The 24,493-nt window shown below is 48.7% G+C and overlaps 1 protein-coding gene across 1 annotated transcript; it reads left to right on the top strand.

Moving 5' to 3' along the window:
- The first annotated feature begins 937 nt into the window (after positions 1-937).
- On the top strand, positions 938-20,601 carry Ramp3 (receptor activity modifying protein 3). The gene is made up of 3 exons (XM_045135980.1): positions 938-1,057; positions 17,401-17,533; positions 19,609-20,601. Exons 1-3 carry the CDS (start codon positions 1,003-1,005, stop codon positions 19,862-19,864), a joined length of 444 nt encoding a protein of 147 aa, XP_044991915.1. The 5' UTR covers positions 938-1,002; the 3' UTR covers positions 19,865-20,601.
- Positions 20,602-24,493: the final 3,892 nt, after the last annotated feature.

Here is a 24,493-nt window from a genome sequence, read left to right as displayed (position 1 = left end):
TTGGAATGTGGGTCCCTCTAAGCCACGCCAAGTCAGCTGGGCTCATGTGAAGGTGGTGGTCACTCAGTCACTGCTGCACACAGGGGGGAGGACCTGTCAGGTGGGAAGCCATAGTGCCAGGCTTGTGTCTCAGCCCTTAGGCCAGCATAGGCTCTCTAGGGGATGGTGGGCCTTGGAGGACAGAAGTGTCCTCTGGCCTGGGTCTTGGGAGTTTGGATCCCAACAGTGATCATTTGGAGCACATGTCCCAGTGCCCACCGAGGAAAGTGCCTATGCCAAGGGCTGAGCACACTGCAGCTCTGTGTCCTCAGAGGAGCCCCCAAACTGCTAGAAGCCAGGTCATGTGGGCATCACTCACTGCTGTCAGTTTGCTTCTCGATTGGCCGTTAGTGTGTACATGTGAGTCACCTGTACACTCTGTGCACACACACACACACACACACACACACACAGACACACACACTTTCTCACTCTCACATGCACATACAATACACAGTGCCTCACATCCCTTCTGCATTCCACACAGTAACCTCCTTCCTATTTTTTCTGTCCCTTAGCGACAGGGCTTCTCCCTTCCAGGGGTCTTACCTGGACTCTGGCCTTCTCCTGGCATAAATGAACCCTAGGTCCCCCCAAGTTCAATTTCTTTTCTCCGTTTACCTGCCCCCAGCCCTCCATCAGCCCCGGACCCATCCTCACCCCTTCCTAGTCTGCGGTGTGAACACCCAGCTCACTCCGGTCTCAACTGCATCGTTCCCCCCAGAGCCCCTTCCCACTCTTCCAGCTTGGTGCACTCTCATTTCTAGACTCCCACGTTCTCCACACGCATCCCCTGTCGCCCACCCCCACGTAGGTTGCACCTCACCTTCGGGAGGGAGGGAGGCTGGGTTGCGGGTGCGAGAGGGGGCGTGGCATGGGGGATGGGCTCCCGGAGGCCCCGCCCCAGCCTCGGCTTCCTCCGCAGCTCCGCGAGCAGGAGCCTGACAGCCCCGCTGGCTGGCCATGGAGACCCGCGCGTGGCGGCTGCGTCTTCTCCCGCTGCTGCTGCTGTTTTGTGGTAAGGGGCCTTGTGGCTTGGGGCCACTTCAGCCCCTCGGGGCTTCGGGACGGTGCCGACCCCAGCCCTTCCTCTCCGCGCAGGGCCGCGCCCCTCCCCTTCGCTGGAGTTTGGGAATGACGCACTGCGACCCTAGCGCATCCCCCAGGCTCTGCGGGAGGGTCCTCGGCTCCGCTCCCCATCTGAGGAGCTCAAGGCCAAACACCTGGGCAGCCAGGGACGTGCGGGGTCTCCCCAGGGCTGCGACATCCGGGGACCCGCCTTCCTCCTTGGGGATGAGTCTCCTGTGAGGCAGTCTCTGCGCTGGCCTTGAACGTGTGTACATGGTGCAGGGGTGAGGCTGGTAAGAATCCTGCCAGGGCAGCATTCATCTTTCTAAGAACACCCCTCCTAATCCCTTCCCAGAGAGAAAACAGGGCTCAGGGAGCATCATTGCTCACAAAATAGGAATGGATGAAATGAAAAGCTTGTTTTGTCATATCTCACTAAAGAAATTATCCAGGAATAAGAAGGTACATCTGTATGTGCATGCGTGCGTGTGAGTGTGCCAATATGCCTCAGTGTACGTGTATGTGTGCACATGTGCCTGTGTGCCTACGTGTATACACGTGCCTGTCTGGGTCTGTGTGACTGCGTGTTCACGTGCAGTTTGTTTCTGGTGGCGTCTGAGCTGTCTGCCCGCGCAGGGATGCTGACCCTCTGTGTTCTGGATCCTGACGCCCTAGGGTCTGGACCTGCCCTCGGGTTGCAGAATGGGGACTAGCCACTGCTCGGAGCAGGGCCAGCACAGCAGCCAGCAAGGACCATTTCCAAACAAGGAGGGTGCTGACCTGTGGGGTCCTTTGAAATTCTACAGTGCTATTCAGAAAATGTTCAACACGGCTCAGGGCCCTGGGCATGGGGAGTCCAGCAGGTGTCCCCCCAGCAGGAAGCTGTGATGGTGCACAGCGCTTGCTCAGGTCCCTTGTGATTGGATGAGAATAGCAGATCATAATCCCAATATCACAAGGCGCTTACTGGCTCCTAGCCTCTGTTCTTCCAACTACAACATGAATGCAGCTGTAGGGTGCTTTGGTGATGGCTTGATTTGTCTCAGTTCAGTTCAGTCACAGTCACCATGCGCTGTGGAGACAAAGGGCTCATGATGACGCAGAGTGTGCCTGGTGATAGAGCACCCTGGTGTGTGTGTGTGTGATCATGGTGCCACCATTTTTATCACGAGTGAATGTGTCACCTGTCACACTGATTCTGAGTCAGGTGGGTAGCAAGCAGCCATGAGGATTGAGTCTTCATGGAAGTGGTTTGTTAAATGCAGGCCATAGATTTTGAAGCCCTGGAGGTGTTGTGGAGGTCATTTGACACAGCCCTCTCTTTCTAGAGGCAAAGGAAGGGAATTGCTGGCGCACAGAGACTGTGGTCAGAACTGTCCCTTGAGGTCAGCTGACCAAGGCCTTTGGGCTGTACACAGTCTGGCTGTGTTCATCTCCACTGAGGACGAGGATGTCTAATTTCATTTCCAAATGACTGCCAACAAAGGGTCTTTCTTCCTCTCAGAAATGCATCTGTTTGGCTGTTTGTCATTGCTCAGCATCTGAAGTCCCTGAGACAAAAGGTGCAGAGGCCCAAGTGCTCTGCTTCCAGATGGAGCTAACCAGAATGAATTTGTTTTCATTCCATTCTTGAAAATTTTACTGTGCAGCTAGTGGCTTGAGTGGCAGTGACCAGTTTCACAGTATTCCAGAGGTTGCTTTTTTTTTTTTTTTAACCACCATTGTTGTTATTCTGGGTAGGTTGTGGGGTTGTGCTGGGAGCCTCTCAAGCTCTCTGTGCTCTGCAAATGGTGATAGACTGGGCCCCTGGGGAGGGTGCTGCCTGTGTCCCATGGTGCCTGCCTGGGGTTAGCCCAGAGCATCCTCATAGCACTCCTTGGGCAGGGAAGTTATCCAGCACATCTGCCTGAGGATGGATGTGGTCCATGATGACACTTCATAACTGCCTGAGCCAGGCTCTTGCTGTACCATGTACAGAGAGATCAGGGACACACAAAGATCTGGAAGTGGCAAGGGTTCCAGAGTACACACAGATTGTGGGGCACATGAATGTTCTGGGCACATGGAAATTCTCAGGCATGCAGATTGTGAGCTATGTGGTGATTCTGGAGTATGTGTAGACCTTCTGGAGCACACAGGTTCTCAGGCATTTGGATATTGTGGATTCATAGATATTTGGGGGACACAGATTTGGGGTGTGTAGAGATTGTGGGATCTATAGAGGTTCTGGAGCATGTGGAAGTTTTGTGGTAAGTAGAGATTGTGGGGTGCATAGAACAGCAGTCCAGAGATTTAGAGTATCTGAGGTTCTGGGATATATATATATATATATATATATATTATATGATTCTAGGGCATGTAAAGGTTCTGATGTACCTCAAAGTTCTGAGGCTTGTGGAAATCTGGGACACACAGATTTGAGGAAGAGCTGTAAGACAGGCATGTTGTGGAAGACTTCTAACCCCTTCTTCCAAGTAGCTAGGCCCACTTGGTTGAGGATGGTAGAGCTATGGAAAAGGGCTGGGCAACAACTGTTCTGAACAACACTGGTGCTGGGGGTGGAGAGGCATCAATGCTGTCTTTGATCAGCCCTCTGGGGTGTAAGAGAGACCACGCATACTGAAAAAGTGAGATTCATTTGAGGGTACTCAGTGTTTATAGGGCTTTGTTCTAGAGTATGATGGTCAATTTGAAGATGTATCAGATGTTGCCCTGCATGTGGGAGATAGGCTGTTAGAAGTAGCCATGACCTGGGCTGGCTGTGACAGTTCCTTCTAAGATTCTGATTCCTCCTGACTTCAGTCATGAAGAGGAGAACAGGTGTAGGAAGAAAGAGGGGAAGAAAGGAAGAGCAGGAGTCTCAGTGGTCTGACAACGGTTGTTGGGGCAGGTTGAGGGTACCTAGTTTCAGGTCTGGGAGGACCAAGAGAAGAGTGTGGATACCAGGGAATGTGACTGGTGGGACATGCCTAGCTGGCACCACTAGGATGTTAGGGGGAAGATCAAAATCTGCCCATGGGTGCTTGTGCTTAAAGGATTCTATTCGGGGTTGACAAAGCCAAGCCCAGGACCGAGGACAAGGGTTGGATGTGGTGTCAGGTAGACTTTTAGAAGTCAAAGTTGGGGATTCCTTAATGAGCCGCAGAATTCTTATGGAACAAGGAGGGCTGGTGGGGGGACATGTGTGTCACAGGCTGCCTTCACTGTCACTTGTCTGTATGTGGTCCCTAGGATCTTCTCTGGTATGGACCAGGCTGTTTTCTTGCCACCTGGCTTGACAGGTACATCTGAGCTGGGTTGGAGGTAACCCAGGCACCACCATTGACTTAGATGCTTATCCTGTGTTTGGCCCTGGGGAAGGTAGTTTTTCTTCTTGGCTTCAGTCTCTCATTTTTCTCTGGAAGGGGCAGGAGGAATGATGTGCTTTTGAGGTCCAATCTGAATTCTTGAACCTGGTGTGGAGTCTGGTTTCTGGAGGTGCTTGAGAGGGAAAGGAAGGCGAGGGGAGGGGGAGCTCTGCAGGCTCACTTCACCTGGGAGCTTGCCGAGCATGGAAGCAAGCCTTGCATGGCTCCAAGGATGAGCACTGAGGGGAGGGCTTCAGGCTAGGCCAGGACATTGCTTTTCTGGCAGGTGGCTTGACCTCCACCATATGTTACTGAGCAGACGACCTTCTTTGCAACAGTGTTTCTATCTTGAGTTCCTTTTCTGTCCAGTTGGTTTGGGTCTGCAGGCTGGACTACGAAGGGGGTGATTGGCCAGTACTGAGTGAGCTGAAGTGTCAAGGTCTTGGACAGGTAAGGGGCTGCCAGGGGGGTGCTTCCAAGACACAGGCTCCCAGACACAGTGGATGTGTCAAGGCTTAGGTTAAAGATGCCCTACCTGGGCTGGAGGGATGGCTTAGTGGTTAAGACATTTGCATGCAAAGCCAAAGGACCAAGGTTTGATTCCCCAGGACCCACGTTAGCCAGATGCACAAAGGGGCGCACCCGTCAGGAGTTTGTCTGCAGTGACTCCCTGGGGCGTCCATTCTCTATCCTTCTTTGTCTGTCAAATAAATAAATAAATAAATAAAATACTTTAGAAAGATGCCCCTACCTGCTGATGTATGCCCTCACTCCTAGAGCACGGTTCTGGATCTACACTCTTGGTGTCTCCTGCAGTTTGAGGAGCACGTCTAACCCAACGGTGCTGGAGCCAAGTGGGCCCTGTGTGACGCTTGCGCACCCCAGTGCACGTTGCTTTCCATCACTCACTCTCAGCCTAGGCTGTACACTGGAGTCGCCTGGAGGGGCTGTGTAATAAATAGTTCTTGGGTCCTCACCTTGGAGACTCCCACGCAGTCTGTGGCCTGGCTGGGTCTGGTGTGTAGCCCAGTCAGCGATTACTCTGGGCGATGACAGTATTCCGGAGGCCTGGCAATGGAGCCCTCAGCCTCATAGCTTTTTACTTTTGCATGGGGAGCAGAGGCTCATGCACAGTGGTCTCCAACATTATCAGGGAAGGAAAGCTTTCTTCTGACCTGTGCGTTCTGCCCCAACCTGACCCTAAATCTGTCTTCCACTGGCACCTCTCCTTTAGTCTAACAACTTGCCCATACCTCCTCTCCTAGGCATATCTCTGCCCCCGAGCACCCATACCCTTGCTCTGTTCAAGTTTTCTAAAACCTTTCTGTGTTTTCGTCTATTTATTTTATAAACTTTTGGGAGAAAAGTGTTGAATTCTTCCAGTGATAATTGTGGATCTGCTATTTTCACTTTGTGGTTCTATCCAGGATTGGGATTTGCTTAGGACTGCTGCGGTGTCTGGGATTGTGCCCTTGCTGCACTGTTGGGTCCATAAACACTTAGGACTGCTGTGGCCTCTTGTTGGCCTTTGCTCTGGAAGATTCTCTCGTTTTGAAACTGGGTCTGATAATGTGTTTTTCTTCTTCAACGTATACTTTGTCCAATATTAATATAGTCACACCACCTTTATTCAGATTAGTGACAATGTAGCCTGTCTTTTCTTATCCTTTTGCTTTGAGCCTGTTTGAGTATTTTTATTTTGAAGTAGAAGTTGGGGAAGTAGTCCATAGTTAGGTCTTGATTAAAAAAACTTATCTGAAGCCGGGCAAGGTGGCGCACATCTTTAATCCCAGCACTTGGGAGGCAGAGGTAGGAGGATGGCTGTAAGTTCCAGGCCATCCTGAGACTACATAGTGAATTCCGGGTCAGCCTGGGCTGGAGTGAAAGCCTACCTTGGAAAACCAAAAAACAAACAAACAACCCACCCAAACTTATCTGACAATTGTCTTTGCTTCTGGAGTGTTTAGATCATTTTCTTTGAATCTCATTATTAATATAGTTAGATTTAAATTTATTATGTTATCAATTCATTCCCCCTTTTTTTCTCACTTTTGGTGTTAGTAACTTTTTTTTTGAACAAATGCCAAATATATTTTATTTTGTTGTGCCACAGATATAAAAACCCTCTTTCACACAAATAACTCTCTTGATCCAAGGTTTTCTTTTTAATTAATTATGAACTTTACTCTGTGAACACATTGGATGTTGATCATATTCCCATGAGGTTGTACTCTTCTGTCCCCTGTCCCTCACCCGTGTTCCACTGAAGGCTGTCAGTGGGATCACTGGTATTCACTGTGGGGTCATGGATGCATTGGTCTGTCTGGGGTCTGTCTGTCGGGCAAGGAATATTGTTTCAGAATACTTCCTCCCACCTTGTAGCTCTTACAATCTTTCTGCCTCCTCTTCTGCAATGTTCCTTGATCCTTGGTGGATGTGCTATAAGTCTACTTTAGTGTTGAGCATGTCAGCAGCATGTCCTCAGTGTCTGTCGCTGTCTCCCTAGAGTTGATTGTCAGGTTAGCAGTGAGAGCAGCACTCATGTTTAAATCATCACTTCCTCTGTGATGTCTCCTGGCCCTTGGCAGGTGTGAATGAGGTGGCTCATGTCATGCTAGGCCTTTGGCTAGCTTTTCTTTTCTTTTCTTTCTTTCTTTCTTTTGTAAATATTTTTTCTTTACTTGTTTTAGCTTTTTTTTTTTTTTTTTTTTCCTAGGTAGGGTCTCACTCTAGTCCAGGCTGGCCTAGAGGAAAAGAGCTAGCAAGTATGCCACGGCCTTTTGCCATTGCATATGAAGTCCAGATGTATGTGCCACCTTTTGCATTTTGCAAAAGGGTACTGGGGAATTGAACCTGGGCTGACAGCTTTGCAAGTAAGTGCCTTAAACCACTGAGCCATCTCCCTAGCCCCAACTTTATTCTTTTGTTTATGTATATCCAGTTTCATCATGATTTATTGAAAACATTAGTCTTCCTCTAGTGAATTGTTTTATTGCTTTTATAGAAAATCAATTTACCACAGATACAAGGGTTTGTATCTGGATCGTTAATTGTATTTCATTAATTAATATGTCTAACCTTATGCCAGTACCACAATGTCTCAATTATTGTAGCTTTGTTATAAGCACTACAACTTTGTTCTTCTTTCTCAGTGTTGTTTTGGGCATTTTGGGTCTTTTGCATGTGAATTTTAGGGTAGGTCAGCTTATCAGTTACTGTGAGAGACCTGGTGTGATTTTTGATAGGAATTGCATTGAATCTGGAGATTGCTTTGGTATTGACTTCTTCTTCTTCTTTTTTTTTTTTTAACAAAGAGTTTCTTGCCAGGCGTGGTGGCACACGCCTTTAATCCCAGCACTCGGGAGGCTGAGGTAGGAGGATCACCATGAGTTCAAGGCCACTCTGAGACTACATAGTGAATTCCAGGTCAGCCTGAGCTAGAGTGAGATCCTACCTCAAAAAACAACAACAAAAAAAGAGTTTCTTATTTTTTGGGCTGGAGAGATGGGTTAGCAATTAAGGCATTTGCCTGCAAAGCCAAAGGATCCAGGTTTGATTCCCCAGAACCCACATAAGCCAGATGCACAAGGTAGCACATGAATCTGGAATTTGTTTGCAGTCGCTGGAGGCCCTGATGTGCACATTCTTTCTCTCTCTATGTCTCTTTCTCTCTGTCTCAAATAAATAAATAAAAATAAAATATTAAAAAAGAACTCATCTTTAAAAAAGAATTTCTTATTTTTCTTATTTAATTATATATTTAATTTTATTTTATTTAGCAAAAACAAATCTAATAAACATTAACACAAGATTTTAAACATAGTAAGGGCTCACATCTTCAAAGTTTGGTAGATTTTTTGAATTAAAAATGACTAACATGAAAATAAAAATGCCATGTGCTATGGCCATCTTGCAGCACACAGCTCCCCATGGCATCTGAATTAGTCTGTACCTTGTGATGCACAGGAGGGTCTACTGCCCATGCCCTTGGGGATAAGGATGGCCATAGGAAATGCAACTCAGGTTTCTAAAGGCTTCCTCTAGGAGCTTTTACTTAGCTTGTCATATACTGTAACAAACAGCTTAAGGGCCATATTTTTTATATTCTTAATTTTTTTTTTAATTAACAGCTTCCATGATTGAAAACAATATCCCATGGTAATGTCCTCCGTCCCCCCACTTTCCCCTTTGAAACTCCATTCTCCATCACATCCCCTCCCCCCTCAATCAGTCTCTCTTTTATTTTGATGTCATGATCTTTTCCTCCTATTATGATGGTCTTGTGTAGGTAGTGTCAGGCACTGTGAGGTCATGGATATTCAGGCCATTTTGTGCCTGGAGGAGCACATTGTAAGGAGTCCTACCCTTCTTTTGGCTCTTGCATTCTTTCCACCACCTCTTCTGTAATGGACCTTGAGCCTTGGAAGGTGTGATAGAGATCTTGCAGTACTGATCACTCCTGTCACTTCTTCTCAACACCATGATGCCTTCTGAGTCATCCCATGGTCACTGCCATCTGAAAAGAGAAGGTTCTCTATCAAAAGTGAGAGTATGCCGGGTGTGGTGGTGCATGCCTTTAATCCCAGCACTCGGGAGGCAGAGGTAGGAGGATCGCTGTGAGTTCGAGGCCACCCTGAGACTACATAGTGAATTCCAGGTCAGCCTGAGCCGGAGTGAGACCCTACCTCGAAAAACCAAAAAAAAAAAAAAAGTGAGAGTAGCATTAATATAAGGGTAAGAACATTAAGTGAAGTGCTTACTGGGCAGTTTGATAAGCATAGTATGTACATTTAGCCAGATATCAGCAGACATTACACCCCAAGGGTTCATGACTACCCCTGTTTTAAGTTTTCAGTATCAGGGAATGTATTCTCTCCCATGGAGTGGGTCAAGGGCCGTATTTTGAGTAGCATGATGCTAGGGAATCTGTAAGGTTTAAAGGAGGAAGAATGTGCAAATATATGAAACAAAGGAGAGCAACAGAAAGCCCAATATGGTGAAAATATAGATTGTAAACACAAGAGATAAGAGGCTAGAAAAGCAGGCAGGAAACTTGAAAGCTATTTTCTGGAAGGATTTGAACTAATGGTCTTCAAATTTAGTTAATTACATACCCATGTTGGAATGTATGCTTACACATATACTAAGTATTGACATTTTAAAAATATTACTTTTTCCATTTCATGAACATAGGATGTCTTTCCATTTACATACACCCCATGGCATTTCTTTCAGTAATATTTTCTAGTTTTCAGAGTATAGGTTTTAGCTTTTTTTTGGTGAAACTTCTTACCAAGAATTTAATTTTTTTTGATTGAATAGTAATTAAAGTAATTTTCTTTTTAAAGTATCTTTATCTTTATTTGTGAGCAGAGGATATAGAGACAGAGATAGAGATAGAGAGATAAAGAGAGAGAGAGAGAGAGAGAGAGAGAGAGAAAATGAGTATGGTAAGGCTTTTACCACTGCAAATGAACTCCAGATGCATATACCACTTAGTGTATCTGACTTTACATGTATAGTGGGGAATTGAACCGGGTCAGGAGGGTGGTGGGAGGGGATTATAATATTGTTATATTGTTTGTGGAAGTTGTTAATAAAAAAGTTAAAAAAAATAAAAAGGCATAAAAGGCTGCTTCTATGTCTCTTCCTCCTCACTTATTTGGGCCATTATTTTTATTATACATATTCCATCATTGCCTTAAAAACTCAATAATACAGTTATAATTATTAGCTTACACAATTTCAGTTTTTCTAAAGAAGCTGATGGAAAAGAGTGTATTAGTTAATTATATTAGCTTGCTGGTTTTCCATTTTTCACTTTCTTCATTTGTTCTTGTATATTCCATCCACCATCTCAACTGTCCCCTTTGTACTCGACTGTAGAACATATTACATTTATACATGTTGTAGTGCCACCTATGTAATTATTTTCATTGTTGTTTTATAAACTATCCATCCTCCAGTAACAGAACTGAATCTAGGGTCTTGAGTATTCTAGGCAAGCACTTTACTGGGTCACATCCCCAGCTCTTGGTTTTGTGAGACACAACATCTTATGTAGCCCATGTTGGCTTGCAACTCTTGCTTTTCCTGCCTCTGCCTCTGGAGTGCTGGGGTTACAGGAGTGTGTAATCATGTCCAGCCTATGAGTTACATTTTTAAATTTTGTGTGTGTGCACATTTGTGTGCAGGTGTGTTTACCTCACATTCATATTTGCAGAGGGCAGAGGAGGATGTGGGGTGGCCTCCCCTGTAGCTCTTCTGCCTTATTTCTTTGAAATAGTTTCTCACTGAGCCTGGAGCTGTCTGTTTTTGTTTTTTGGTGGGGGGGACAGGCTGGATGACCAGGGATCCCCAACAATTCTGTCTTTGCCCCGCTCAGCAATGGGGTTACTGGAGTTCATGGCCATGCCAAACTTTATACATGGGTGCTAGGGACCAAACTCAGGTCCTCATGTTTGTGCAGCAAATAGTTTTACCCAATGAGCCCCACAATTTGCAATTAAATTAAGTTAATAGAAGAAATGAAGAGAAACAGACCTTTAACTTGTGTTTCATAGCTGCATAATTATGTTGACAAGTGCTCTGTCCCCACTACATGCATGTAGATTTATGTCTGAGGACACTGCCTTCCAACCTGGAGAACTTCCTTTAGTAATTTTTTTGAGTACTGTGGATTGAATTTAAGGCCTTGCCCATGAGATACAAGCATTCTGCCACTGAGCTGCATCTCCAGCCTCCCTTAGTATTTCTTGTAACATGGGCCTGCTATCAATGCTATTGCTTTGTTTATCTGGTAGTATCTTTATTCTACCTTCTTTTTTTCACCCTGTAGCCAGGCTGGCCCTGAGCTCCTCCATCCTCCTACTTCAGTTGGGATTGTAGGCATGAGCCATCACAGTCAGGGCTTATTTCATCTTCATTTTTTATTTTATTTCTTAAATAGAGCAAGAACGAGAGCAAGTGAGTGAAAAAGAGAGAGAAAGAGAGAGAGAGAGGGAGGGAGGGAGGGAGGGAGGGAAGGAGGGAATTGGTCCACCAGGTCCTCAGCCACTGCAATCAAACTCCATATGCTTGAGCCTCCTAGTGGGCATGGACAACCTTGCACTTGCCTCATCTTTGTGCGTCCTGCTAAAGTGGGATCTGGAGAGTCAAACATGGGTCTGAAGGCTTTGCAGGCAAGTGCCTTAACTGCTAAGCCATCTCTCTAGCCCCTCACTTTTTTTCTAGCCCTTTACTTAAAAATATTTATATTTATTTATTTATTTATTTGAGAGAGGGGGGGAGGGAGAGGGAGAGGGAGAGGGAGAGGGAGAGGGAGAGGGAGAGGGAGAGGGAGAGAGAGAGAGAGAGAGAGAGAGAATGGGCACACCAGGGCCTCCAGCCACTGCAAATGAACTCCAGATGCATGCTACCTCTTGTGCATCTGACTAAGGTGGGTCCTGGGGAATTGAACCTGGGTCCTTTGGCTTTGCAGGAAAACACCTTAACTGCTAAGCCATCCCTCCAGCCCACTAGCTCTTCACTTTTTAAAAAAAATTTGTTTATTATTATTTATATATCTATTTTGTTTATTATTTATTATGTACAGTTGGCTTATGTGGGACCTGGAGAATCGAACCTGGGTCCATAGGCTTCATAGGCATGCACCTTAACCACTAAGCCATCTCTCCAGCCCTGTATGAAGTCTCCTCATTGCCTACTCTCTAGGATCTTACTATGTTGCCAGCTAATGTTGAACTCCTGAGCTCAAGAGGTGCTTCCACCTCAGCCTCCCAAGTAGCTGGGACTAAGTGTGCCAACCATCCCAGCTCTTTTATTTCTTTGTATATAATATCCACTGATTTTTGAACAAATTTATGACATGTTCATTGAAGTTCTTTTATTTTAAGTCCAACATTTTGGCTACCTCAGAGGCAGTTTGTGTTGCTCTCTGCTTCATGAGTCACATTTTCCCATTTTGTTCAATGTTTCATATTTTAAAAAACCTCAAAATTAAATGACTGTAGCAAATTTGGATGCTGATCTTTTCCTGGTATTATTATTTTTTTGTTTATTTTTGCTTATTTGTTAAGTGACTTGGCTGACTTATTATTTTTTTCTTATTTGAGTTTTAAAAAAGTACTCTTAAAATTTTTTTTTCATTTTTTGAGGTAGGGTCTCCCTCTAGCCCAGGCTGAGCTGGAATTCACTGTGTAGTCTCAGGGTGGTCTTGAACTCATAGCAATCCTTCTACCTCTACCTCCCGAGTGTTGGGATTAAAGGTGTGCGCCACCACACTGGGCTTATTTATTTATTTTTATTTGAGACACAGAGAGGGAGGGAGGGAAGGAGAGAGGGAGGGAGGGAAGGAGAGAGGGAGGGAGGGAAGGAGAGAGAGAGAGAGAGAGAGAGAGAGAGAGAGAGAGAGAGAGAGAGAGAGAGAGAGAGAGAGAGAATGGGTGTGTCAGGGCATCTGCTCACTGCAAATGAATGTCTGACGCATGTGCCACCTTGCATATCTGTCTTACATGGAACCTGGAGAATTGAAAATGGGTCCTTAGGCTTTGCAGGCAAGCGCTTCATCTGCTAAGCCATTTCTTCAGCCCCCTTACTTGAGAGACATTGTTTAGCCTGGCTTCTTAGGGTTGGCAGAAGCTACTTGCTGGTTAAATGTAGCCCTTAGCCAGTTAGATTTTTCACCCTTAAAAGCTGCTATGTATTTGGGAGATTGACTTATAGTCCAAGAGGTTTTCAATTTTGCTCCAAGTTTTTTTTCTTTTTAAATTTTTTTAGTAACAACTTCCATGATTATAAAAAATATCTCATGGTAATGCCCTCCATCCCCCAATTTTCCCTTTTGAAACTCCATTCTCCATCATATCTCCTCCCCCTCTCAATCAGTCTCTCTTTTATTTTGATGCCATGATCTTTTCCTCCTATTATGATAGAGAGAATGGGTGCACCAGGGCTTCCAGCCTCTGCAAATGGACTCCAGATGCATGCGTGTGCCACTTTGTGCATCTGGCTTTACATGGGTGCTGGGGAATCAAAACCCAAGCCATTGGGCTTTGCAGGCAAGTGCCCTAACCACCAAACACTCTGTCCAGCTGCATGCCCTCCTTTTTGATGTATCCTGAACCCCTTGACAGCTCTTTGTCTTGAGGCAGTACTCAGCTGACATTTGGCTCTGAGCCATTCATCCTCCATGGAAGGTAAATAGTGGCAGTTTGGTGAGGGTGACAAGTCATGGAGTCTCCTCCGCAAAGGTTAGTTTTGCACCTGCTGGGGCCTGTCTGTGGTCTGCTTTAGCTGAGATGTAACTTGGGATTTCTCTTGTACTGATATAGGTCCTGTGGGTTTGGGCATGAACCCACAAGAAGGTCATCTGTGCTGTGTGACTTCTCAGGGGTCTTCCTGCCCTGCCCAGGTGCAGTACTTACTTATCAGTTGGCTGAAGGTGACGTTGTTTGTGGTTCATCTCCTGTCAAATGTCAGTTTACTAAAGACCTTCCATTCCGTACCATTTTGAGCTTCATATGGCCCCTCTTACTTCGTGTTCTAGGCTGGGTAGATACCTGCAGGGTAACAAAAAACCCTCAACAAACCCATGGCTCTGAGTTCTACTCCATCTAGTCTTTGGTTTGTTAACTGCTTGCCTCAAAGTTGTGTGGCCTTGGGAAAGACACCACTGTGTGGTGGGTTTCAGGCCCCTTGGAGCGTCTGGGAGGTCTGAGATGGCAGCTTCCTTCACTGGCAGGTGTGGCCTTCTTCCCTCCTGGGCCTTGGCTGGTATGCACTGATGCCATGACGCTTTGGACACCTGGCTTATCTTGCTCTTGTTCCTTGGCCTGCCTGCCACCTGACAACGCATGTCGATCTGTTGAATCTTGACGGGCCTGCCTAATGTTCAGCCTCTTCAAGCTACTGCACCACGCACTACTGCCTTCCATCCTGCTGCCATCGTTTGAACTCAGGTCTCTTGATATGGCCGGCCATGTGTTGAGCCCCACAATCTAATATACCCCGTCCTCATCCTCGTCACTCTTGGATCCCTGTGTTTTCTTCTTCCTCCCCTGCATGACGGCTCCCCTGAAGACAGGGGTTAGTCACACTCCTTGGCAGATGTCCACACAGGACATGGATACCCAGGGCGCTTTGCTAAACAAGTCTCTGTGGTAGAAGGATGCTCTGCACTGACAGTAGGTACAGAGACCTCATCTCCATGTGGAGACCCAGTGGCATCAGGCAGGGTCCCCATGCGACAGGTGGGGCTGGGGCTGAGTGACCCACGTGCCCCTTCTCCTCACAGTTTCATGGAGGTTTGGGTCATGAAGGAAGACATGAATAGCCACACACTGGGTCCTGCCTGTCCTACCCCTACCAGCAGTGACCTCCAGGTGATCTCTAGTGTGGTCAGCCAGGGTTCTCGGCCTAGGCTTGGATGGTCACTGAGGGAAGAGGGTGTCCTGTCTGGGTATCCGGGTCCAGGGCAGCTAGGAGGTCCCTTCATGTTCTGTGTCTTCCGGGCAGGCTGTCTGCTTTGCCCCTGTGGATGCAGAGGAAGGCAGCTGTGCTTTTCACAGGCATGTGGCCCTTCACAAAGTGAAGAACCTTTATTTATTTATTTATTTATTGTAATTTTTTTTTTTTTTGAGAGAGAGCAAATGAGAGAGAGAGAGAGACAACTGGCATGCCAGGTCCTCCAGCTATTGCAATAAAACTGCAGATGTGTGTACCACCTTGTGCATCTGGCTTACGTGGGACCTGGAGAGTGGAACATGGAGCCTTAGACTTTGCAGGGAAGCACCTCTTTATCCATCTCTCCATCTCTAAAAGGGGGTGGGGAATCTTCTTTTTTATGTATTTTAAAAAATTTATTTATTTATTTTCAAATGAGAGAGAGAGGGGGGGAGGGGGAGGGAGGGAGGGAGAGAGAATGGGCACACTAAGGCCTCTAGCCATTGCAAATGAACTCCAGATGCAAGTGCCACTTTGTTCATCTGGCTTTATGTGGGTACTGGGGAATTGAACCCAGGTCATTAGGCTTTGCAGGTAAGCATCTGAGCCGTCTCTCCTGCCCTCTTCACAAAGTGAATGCCAAGGTGGGCACCTCCCACTCTGAAAAGCCTCACTTTACTCGCTCTTATTACCCTTTTGACCTCAGAAGCATAACTGAGGAGCTGTACTGAGCCAGGGTTCCAGGCTTCCTGGTCAAGGGTAAGGGTGGGCTCAGCCCAACTTCTCAACCCTCCCTGTGGCCCCAGGCCCTTGTCTATGAAGCCTGAGACTCCTGAGGTCTTCTCTGTGTGAGGACCTGGAATGCTGTGGCCTCCTTTTTGGAGTCTAGTGGGATGAGCCACTGCATCAGAATGTGGTCAGGTGTGGGCCCACTGTTTTCTTAGTATAAACAAGCCACACACTCAGTGCTTGTTGTGAGCTGCATATGTAGAAAACGGCACCTTGACATGCTTGTGGCTGCCACCTGGGAGAGTGACATTCATTCTTCACCTCCACAGCCCTCTGCCGGGGAAGGGCAACCAGCGAGGGCTTACTGACACTTGCAGTGCAAGCCTCATGAAGTTGGCTGCTGGGCAGACATTTGCCTCATTTAGAAATGGGGAAACTGAGGCTAAGCTAGTAATTAGTGAAACCTGGGAGGGAACCAAATCCACCTACTTCTAGGCAGGAACTTCTCTCCTAGTCCCTGCTGTGGTCTCTCTTCGAGCCCAGCACTGGGTGCCAGGGTATAGGCAGCAAGCGGGACTGTACTCCACACCCCAGGACATACACCTCAGGGCACACAAACACACCCACACCAAGACGGGCTGCATGGATGTACACACACACACACACACACACACACACACACACACACACGCGCGCGCGCGCAGGCTTCGATAGCAGGACTGTACACATGCATCCCAGGATGTAGAAGAGAGAAGGATTGTACACTCCAGGATACAGATAGCAGAGCACTGTATTCACACCAGTCAAGCCACATAGAGCAGTGTTTCCTTCATTATGTGACAGGCAAAGGAGGTTGTTGCAGTCCGGTTCACATTGCTGGTAGAAATCACCCAACCAAGAGCAGCTTCTGGGAAAAAGAGATTTATTTTGGCTTACAGGCTCAAGGGGAAGCTCCATGATGGCAGGGGAAAACGATGGCATGAGCAGAGGGTGGACATCACCCCCTGGCCAACATAAGGTGGACCACAGCAACAGGAGGGTGTGCCAAACACTGGCATGGGGAAACTGGCTATAAAGCCCTTAAGCCCACCCCCAACAATACACTCCCTCCAGGAGGCATTAATTCCCAAATATCCATCAGCTGGGAACCTAGCATTCAGAACACCTAAGTTTATGGGGGACACCTGAATCAAACCACCACAGAGGTACTGAAGTAGGGTGGCTCTGTCACCTGGAAATGGAGCAGGCGTGATGCTGGTGGGTTATGGAGGGTGGGAGGGGTCTTTCTTGGTGAGAAGCAGTGGAGGGGGTGGGTACTGAGGAAATCCTGTGGTGAGGAGCAGTACAGGCCTCTGAACCACCACAGGCTTCCCCATTGGTGGGAGCGCACGTCCCTGTTGGGCCTTGGCCTCAGGCTTCTCCGAATCGAAGCAGGGCTTTGAGAGGGTTGGGACGTCTGTGCCAACCCAGCAGCAGCAGCTGCCCCAGAGTTCCTGCTGTGGACGGTCCTCAGGTCACTGAACCCTTCTCAGGATTGCGGCAGGTGGCCCAGACCTCCAAGTTGGAGCTGCACCCAGGATCTTTGCCCACTCCTGAAGACTCTGGCCCGGGGCCTGGCTGACATTCTGCTCTGATAGTCTCAGAGGACATGCTCCAGGGTCAGGGTTGAGGGAGGACTGGCCAGAGAGAGGACATCAACAAGGAGGGGTTGGGACAGGTTAGACTTGCCAGAGTCCCTTGAACGTCCCCCTTGTCATGGTTATTCCCTCTCCAGGTGGGTGTGCCCGAGTCTGCTGCTGCAATGAGACAGGAATGCTGGAAAGGCTGCCTCGCTGTGGGAAGGCCTTCGCCACTATGATGCGCAAAGTGGACGTCTGGAAGTGGTGTAACCTGTCCGAGTTTATGGTGTGAGTCCTCTGCTGTGCTGCGGGATCAGCCCAGTGCCGACCATTCCACCTTGCTCTGCCTCTTGGCCACCCCCATACACTGTTTATGTCTTGGCCACCTGCTCCCGGCCCTCCTACAGTCTCACCTAGCCCTGCCCACATACTAGCCTGGACCTAGGTCCTTCCCATGGCTCTTTTCACAGCCATTTGAATGAACTGGCCTGGGCCTTGGATCCTCCCTGGAGCTTGTCTGGCTCAGCCAAATGGGAGCCCTGCAGACATTGCGTGGTGGGTGGTATTTGGGGCCCAGTTCACTGGAAAGGCCCTGGAGGCATGGCGGTCACAGCATGTGGTTTTCTTCACACAGAGATGCCAGGTGCTTTTGAGGCATAAGGTTTTTCTGGAGTGTTAGATGGCTCCCTGTCTCAGATCAGCTGCTGAGGCAGGGGTATGTGGGCAGTGGAGTCTGGGGCTTTGCAGGAGGAACATTGGGGGAAAGAGAGAGTTTGCCTACCAGTCTGGTTGTTGAAATGTCCCCAGAGTTTGGACATGTCCACGGGCTCCATCAGAGTCAAATCCCTGTTGTAGTCAGGTTTGCATTGCTGGCCAAAATCACCCGACCAAGAGCAGCTTGTGGGAAAAAAGGTTTATTTTGGCTTACAGACACTAGGGGAAGCTCCACGATGGCAGGGAAAATGATGGCATGAACAGAGGGTGGGTATCACCCCCTGGCCAACATCAGGTGGACAATAGCAACAGGAGAGTGTGCCAAACACTGGCAAGGGGACACTGGCTATAATACCCATAAGCCTGCCCCCAACAATACACTGCCTCCAGGAGGCATTGGTTCCCAAATCTCCATCAGCTGGGAACCTAGCATTCAGAACACTTAAGTTTATGGGGGACACCTGAATCAAACCACCACAGCCTACATGGGACCTATGTGTCTGGACGAGGGTTCCAGACTTCTTTCCTTCTGGTGTCCTTATCAAGGTTACCTGGGAGGTCACAGGGGTGGACCTGTGTTCTGAGAGCCCAACTAGGATGAATCAGGAGCCTCACTGAGTGATTGCCTGGGTTCCAGGGCCCTGCCCAAGATAAGTGGACACAGGAAGGCCTGGGACCCAGCCAACTCCCGCTACCCCATTTCTCACTCCTAGACAGATGCTTTGGGAAATCTGGGTTCAGACATTTTGAAACTCCTTTCAGGAAGCAGCTCCTTCCTGTATATGGAGGGCCTGGAATGGCACAGGAAGGCAGAAGTGGGTCTCTGACCTGACCCTCTGGGGAGGCAGGGCCAGAATCCTCTTTCTGGGTTTGTCCTTTGTCTTCAACACAGGCTTGAGCAAATGCGGCCCTAGCCTGAGCTGCTGGCTGTGGGCAGTCACCCACTGGGCTTCCTCCAGATCTTCTTAGATTGACCTCAGCCTCCCAGAGCCCAGTGGCAGGGGGGTCACCACCTCTAGTGGTTGCTGACCTAACCCCAGGCCAGGTGACTGCTGGGACATCCTTGCACATACCAAGGTGAACTCTGGGTCTGGGCGGCTGTGGCCCTTGTTTGGTCTCTAGAACCAAACAGAGGCTCATTAGGTGAGAAACCATTTGGACATCATGGGAGGTTCGCTGGGAGTCCTTTTCATGTTTTCTCATGTTTCCTGCCAAATGGGACAGAGTGTCAACTTGCCAGTAGGAGACAGACAGGTGGAAGCTGGAGTTCACAAGTCTAACCCCCTTGCCACCACCCGACAATGTGACAGCAGACTGATTTGGTTGGTAGGCAGCCAGCCCTGACAACAAACATTCTTCTCTTGTGCCCTTCGGTGTCCCTGGACGATGAGAGCACTTGCAGGTTCCTGTGGCTGTGGCCCTGGGCCCCTCATGCCATGGAGGGAGCTCATGGCTTCATGGTCATAGATGTGAGCAGGGATACAGACTGAAGGCTGTAGGTACAGAGACCCATCTGAGGCAGAGAGGTGACTTCCAGACCCACTTTCTGGGTGGTCAAGTGCAACTGAGCCTAGATCACTCTTTTCCTGTCTCTTTGGGAAGATGTGAGGGGGGTCTCGGGCGAGCTGTCTCACCTTCTGCCTCTACAGGTACTACGAGCGCTTCACTAACTGCACCGAGGTGGAAACCATCATTGTCGGATGCTACTGGCCCAACCCGCTGGCCCAGAGCTTCATCACCGGCATCCACAGGCAGTTCTTTTCCAACTGCACCAGGAATAGGGGCCACTGGGAGGACCCCCCAGACGAGGTGCTCATCCCACTGATTGCAGTGCCCGTCTTGCTGACCGTGGTGATGGCCGGCCTGGTGGTGTGGCGCAGCAGACGCACTGACCGGCTGCTGTAAGGGCCTGTCTGATGAAATGCTGTGCCTGGAAAGCTAGAAGAATGTTCCGCAGGGCTGCAGGAGCTGATGGACAGACACTGCCTCTGTCTGGCTTGCTGTAGCGACATCCTACCTGATTGTGGAAGAGGCCCCTCTGCTCCAGCTGGTGCAGCCCCTGATGCCTGACCTGCTGTCTGTCTAGGGCTTAGCTTGCTTACCCAAGCTCTTTGTGTTTTCTTGGGCTAGTGGGTGTTACTGTGTTTGTGTATTGTGTGCTGGGCATGGAAATCATTTGCTTCTGAGCCCCGAATTTCCCAGGCTTTCTAGCCATTTAGTAAAGTCCTGCCCAGCCACCACCCCAGCCCAGGCCCATTTCCTGTCCTGATCTAAACCCCATCACACCCACGTGGATAATGCAGGTGAGGCCATATGCAAGATGTTACATGCAGTGGAACCCATGTGGAGCCTCCCTGTGGAGGGACCAAGTACATCCTCCTGTGGACATGAAGGATAAACTGGGGACTGGGAAATAAGGTCGCCAGGAGCCACATGTGACCTATAGACTGTCTCCTGCTTGCTCCATTACAGTTCTTACCAGAATGGGCTGGAATTGGGGGCTAGGTCCACCCTCCACAGGGAGCTGCTCTGGGAGTGGGGTGTGGGCCTCCTTCCCTTGGAACAAGGTGCCCCCCGAGTGAAGTGTGTGTATACAAGTCCTGTGCTCTGTCTGTCCTCTCTGAGTAAAGAGCTTACTTACATGTGTTAGTCCTTGTTTTATTTCAGGTATTCAAAGGACTAGTTGGTGGGTCTCTCAGGACTGATACCTCCTATCCTCCCTCACTGATGGGGCACCCCCAAGTCCCATGATGTCAGAGCTCAGGTGGTCAGAGCTACAGCCGAGAAGACTATGGCCCAGAAGGAAAGGGCCTGTGGTTATACTTTTGGCCCCTACTCTTTCCTCTCCCAGGCTTTGGGGAGAGGAGGCCCTAACAAGATATGGCCAAACAGATGCTCTTACCTTGGAGATATCTTGGTGATACCATGGGATTAGAGGTCTCACTGGGTTGCTGATTGTGTTTCATGGGGACGTTATGGGGCAAGATCTGATGCCATTCCAGGTTCTTGAAGAAGGCTAGGGATGTAAAAGTCACTACCTCAATGTGAAACAGCTGAGTGGTTCCTGGAACATCTCTTATCACCTGAGTGTTGGTTGGTCTTCTCTGGGGTAGGATGCAGTGAGGTGACCTGTGGAGTCCCAGGTGGACAAATGTTTGCAGGTGTCAAGCTGTGTGGTCCTCACAGTCACTCATTAGACATGATGGGGTGTTCTCATATGATGTCCTAGAGGCTTGGTGGAGATGCTGCCCTACCCCTCTGTCTTGTCCCTCTCCCCATTTTAGTATTGAAGGAACCCCATGGCTCTCCCCTAGGTGGGGAGGAAGATACCTGCAGCTACTTTCTGGATCTACAGACTCAGGGTCCTGAAAGCTTCCCAGAGGTGTGTGAACCTGGAGCCACCTTTCCTAAGCACCCCTCTAAGCTTTGGGGCACTGCCATCTGATCTGTCCTCTCCCCCCCAGCAAGAGAGGCCTCCTCCTTTGGAGTTGAGAGTGGTTAGAGTTTTCACCTGGGCTCAGAGGAGCTACCTGTGGGGGCCTCCTGAGAAGGGACAGGAGATGGGTATAGAGAGGAAAAAGAAGAGATCAGAGCCTTAAACAGAGAAAGAAGCCCTAGGACAGAGGCGTATTGGACCACAGCTCCCTGGGGAAGGTCTCAGGGACCTGGTTTAGGCAAGTCATGGTAGCCACGAGGGACTGGATGTAGGCCAGCTCTGGCCTGGCCTGTTCTCCCCAGGCTCTGCTGACGAACCCCAGCTAGTTCTTGCCTCCATGGGGTCCACTTTGGGGCTCAGTCCTTGGAGGCAGGTGTGCGCATCCTATCTGAGTCGGGAGCCCACTTCTGTGAAATGAAAGGGAGAACTCAGCCTTAGGAGCCGCCATCTTTTTTTTTTTTTTTTTGAGGTAGGGTCTCACTCTAGTTCAGGCTGACCTGGAATTCACTATGTAGTCTCAGGGTGGCCTTGAACTCACATTAACCCTCCTACCTCTGTCTCCCTAGTGCTGGGATTAAAGGCGTGCTTCATCATGCCCAGCTATGGAACCTCCATCTTACAATAGAAAATTCCCCTAAACTAAAATAGATAGTTGTTTTTCTTTAAATGGAAACTTTAAAAAATTTATTTTTCTTTATTTATTTGAGAGAGAGAAATAGGAGGGGGTTAGAGAGAGAGAGAGAGAGAGAGAGAGAGAGGGAGAGAATGGGCATACCAGCGCCTCCAGCTGCTGCAAATGAACTCCAGATGCATGCATCCCCTTGTGCATATGACTTACATGGGTCCTGGGGAATTGGGGAATTGAACTGGGGTCCTTTGGCTTCACAGGCAAGCACCTTAAACACTAAGCCATTTCTCCAGCCCCTCTTTATTTTTGGTTTTTCAAGGTAGGGTCTCACTCTAGCCCAGGCTGACCTGGAATTCACTTTGTAATCTCAGAGAGTTTAGGGGTACATAGGAATTGTCCAATGCAGAACAGGGTTATGGGCAAATGCTCAGATTTGCATGAATGTGTTGTGGGTGGAGCTTGGGTACAGTGGCAGAGGTAGGAGTGGAAGTGTGGCTAGCGAGGGGCTTCGGGAGGGGAGAAAAGGCCTCCACAAAGGCAAGTCACGTAGGCTCCAGAGGGTGGCCTCTTCTGCAAGGCTGCTACACATCTTACCCCACTTTCAGTCCCATTTTGATTCCAGAACTGTTTTGCACTAGCCCTTGTGCAAGCTCTGGGGAAGGGTGGGAAAAGCCAGTCTGTTTCTGCAAGGCCAGAGCAGCTATCTGCCAGGGGAGGGAGCGGCTGTCCACACCAAAGTCCAGTCTGGCCCAGGGCCTCTGGAGAGGAACTTCTGTAGACTGGAAAGGGCTTTGCTGTGTTAACTTTTCCTGGGAAGATATGTGGCCAATTGTCTGTTCACCTCCAGACAGGCACTTGGCAACAGACCAGAGAAATAATTCCACACAGATCCAGCTTAGGGAACCAGGGGTTCACTGGGGACTCATGGAGTATGGGCTACTTACAGAAGTGTGGGCAGCTCAAAGGCAGCTGCGATAATAAAAAGCCCTTGGGTGATAACTCACGTGTCCCTGTGTCCCTGGAGCTCCTGCAGGTCTTACAGGCAGCTCAGCAGAACCCAATTACATTAGGGATCTCTAGAGGAACAGAGCCGAGAGAATGACTTGCTATTATAAGGGGATTTATTGGATTAGCTTATGGCAGCTCATCAATAGCTGTCAGCAGGCTTGAGTATGGAGTAACCTGGTAGCTGCTCAGTCCATGTGGTTGGATGCAGTCCCGGTCCAACACGGAGGGCCCTGGAGGATTCCTGGAGAGCCACCGCTGGTCTTCAGTCTGTGTTGGAAGGCAGAGGAAACTTGGTTCCAGTGCAGATGAAGGCTAGTTAAAGTGGGGTAGACGTGGGGCTGGAGAAATGGCTTAGCAGTTAAGGCTCTTGCCTGTAAAGCCAAAGGACATAGGTTTGACTTCCCAGGACCCATGTAAGCCAGATGCACAAAGGGCACATGTTTCTGGAGTTCATTTGCAGTGGCTGGAGGCCCTGGAATGCCCATTTTTCTCTCTCCCTCAAATAAATAAATAAAAATAAAATATTTTTAAAAAGTGGGATAGATGCCCTTAGGAGTGACTAGCAAGGGCAGTCTGGTAAAAAGCACTCATCATCTGGCTGACAGATGAAAAGGGACTGTGTTCTCTCAGAACATCCTTACACAGAGTCCACCACTGGAGGAAAGGCTCACTCTGGAGGAAGGACTTCCTCCTTCAGGTAATCCTTCCTGGAAACAACCTCATAGACCACTCCCCCCGCCCAAGAGGAATGTCTCTGGATTCCTAATTTGATCAAGTCGACAACAGATATTAACCATCATTTACAAAGAAGGTCTGTAGTGCTCACCTCCATCCCAGTTCCGTGTTCAGCAGCCAATGTCGCTGCAGCAATGAGGGGTCCATTGTTAGCAGGTCCTCAAGAGAAAGGTGCCCTGTCCCCAAAGACCCTTTTCTTTTCTTTTCTTTTCTTTTCTTTTCTTTTCTTTTCTTTTCTTTTCTTTTCTTTTCTTTTCTTTTCTTTTCTTTTCTTTTCTTTCTTCCCCCTCCCTCCCTCCCTCCCTCCCTCCCTCCCTCGCTCCTTCCTTCCTTCCTTCCTCCCTCCCTCCCTCCCTCCCTCCCTCCCTCCCTCCCTCCCTCCCTCCCTCCCTCCCTCCCTCTCTCTCTCTCTCTCTTTCTTTCTTTCTTTCTTTCTTTCTTTCTTTCTTGAGGTAGGGTCTTGCTCTGCCTCTCGAGTGCTGGGATTAAAGGCATGCGCCACCACACTTGGCTTTCTTGATGCCCACTCTAGGATGGTTGGCATAACTACACAGGCCTGCTCAAAGGATGACTTGTGACTTCACTGGATGCTTAAAGAATGTTCCAGAAAGAGCAAGAACCAAGGCATAGAATGCACGAGCTGGAGGGTTGGGGGTCTGGACCTTCCTGGAGGGTGCAGAGGAGGAGTGAGGCAGCTTGCCAGAGCCCACAGCTCAAACCATTTATA

This window comes from Jaculus jaculus, chromosome 16 (assembly GCF_020740685.1).
Source record: "Jaculus jaculus isolate mJacJac1 chromosome 16, mJacJac1.mat.Y.cur, whole genome shotgun sequence".
In the NCBI taxonomy this organism is placed as follows: Eukaryota; Metazoa; Chordata; class Mammalia; order Rodentia; family Dipodidae; genus Jaculus; species Jaculus jaculus.
Note: the sequence above shows the minus strand (reverse complement) of the source record. Positions and strands in the feature narration are given on the sequence as shown.

Excerpts from the sequence above, each read along its gene's own strand:
- Ramp3 (XM_045135980.1), top strand. The coding sequence starts at position 1,003 with ATGGAGACCCGCGCGTGGCGGCTGCGTCTTCTCCCGCTGCTGCTGCTG. Across the intron at positions 1,058-17,400 it reads GCTGCTGCTGCTGTTTTGTG|GTGGGTGTGCCCGAGTCTGC; the intron begins GTAAGGGGCCTT and ends TTCCCTCTCCAG. Across the intron at positions 17,534-19,608 it reads AACCTGTCCGAGTTTATGGT|GTACTACGAGCGCTTCACTA; the intron begins GTGAGTCCTCTG and ends CTGCCTCTACAG.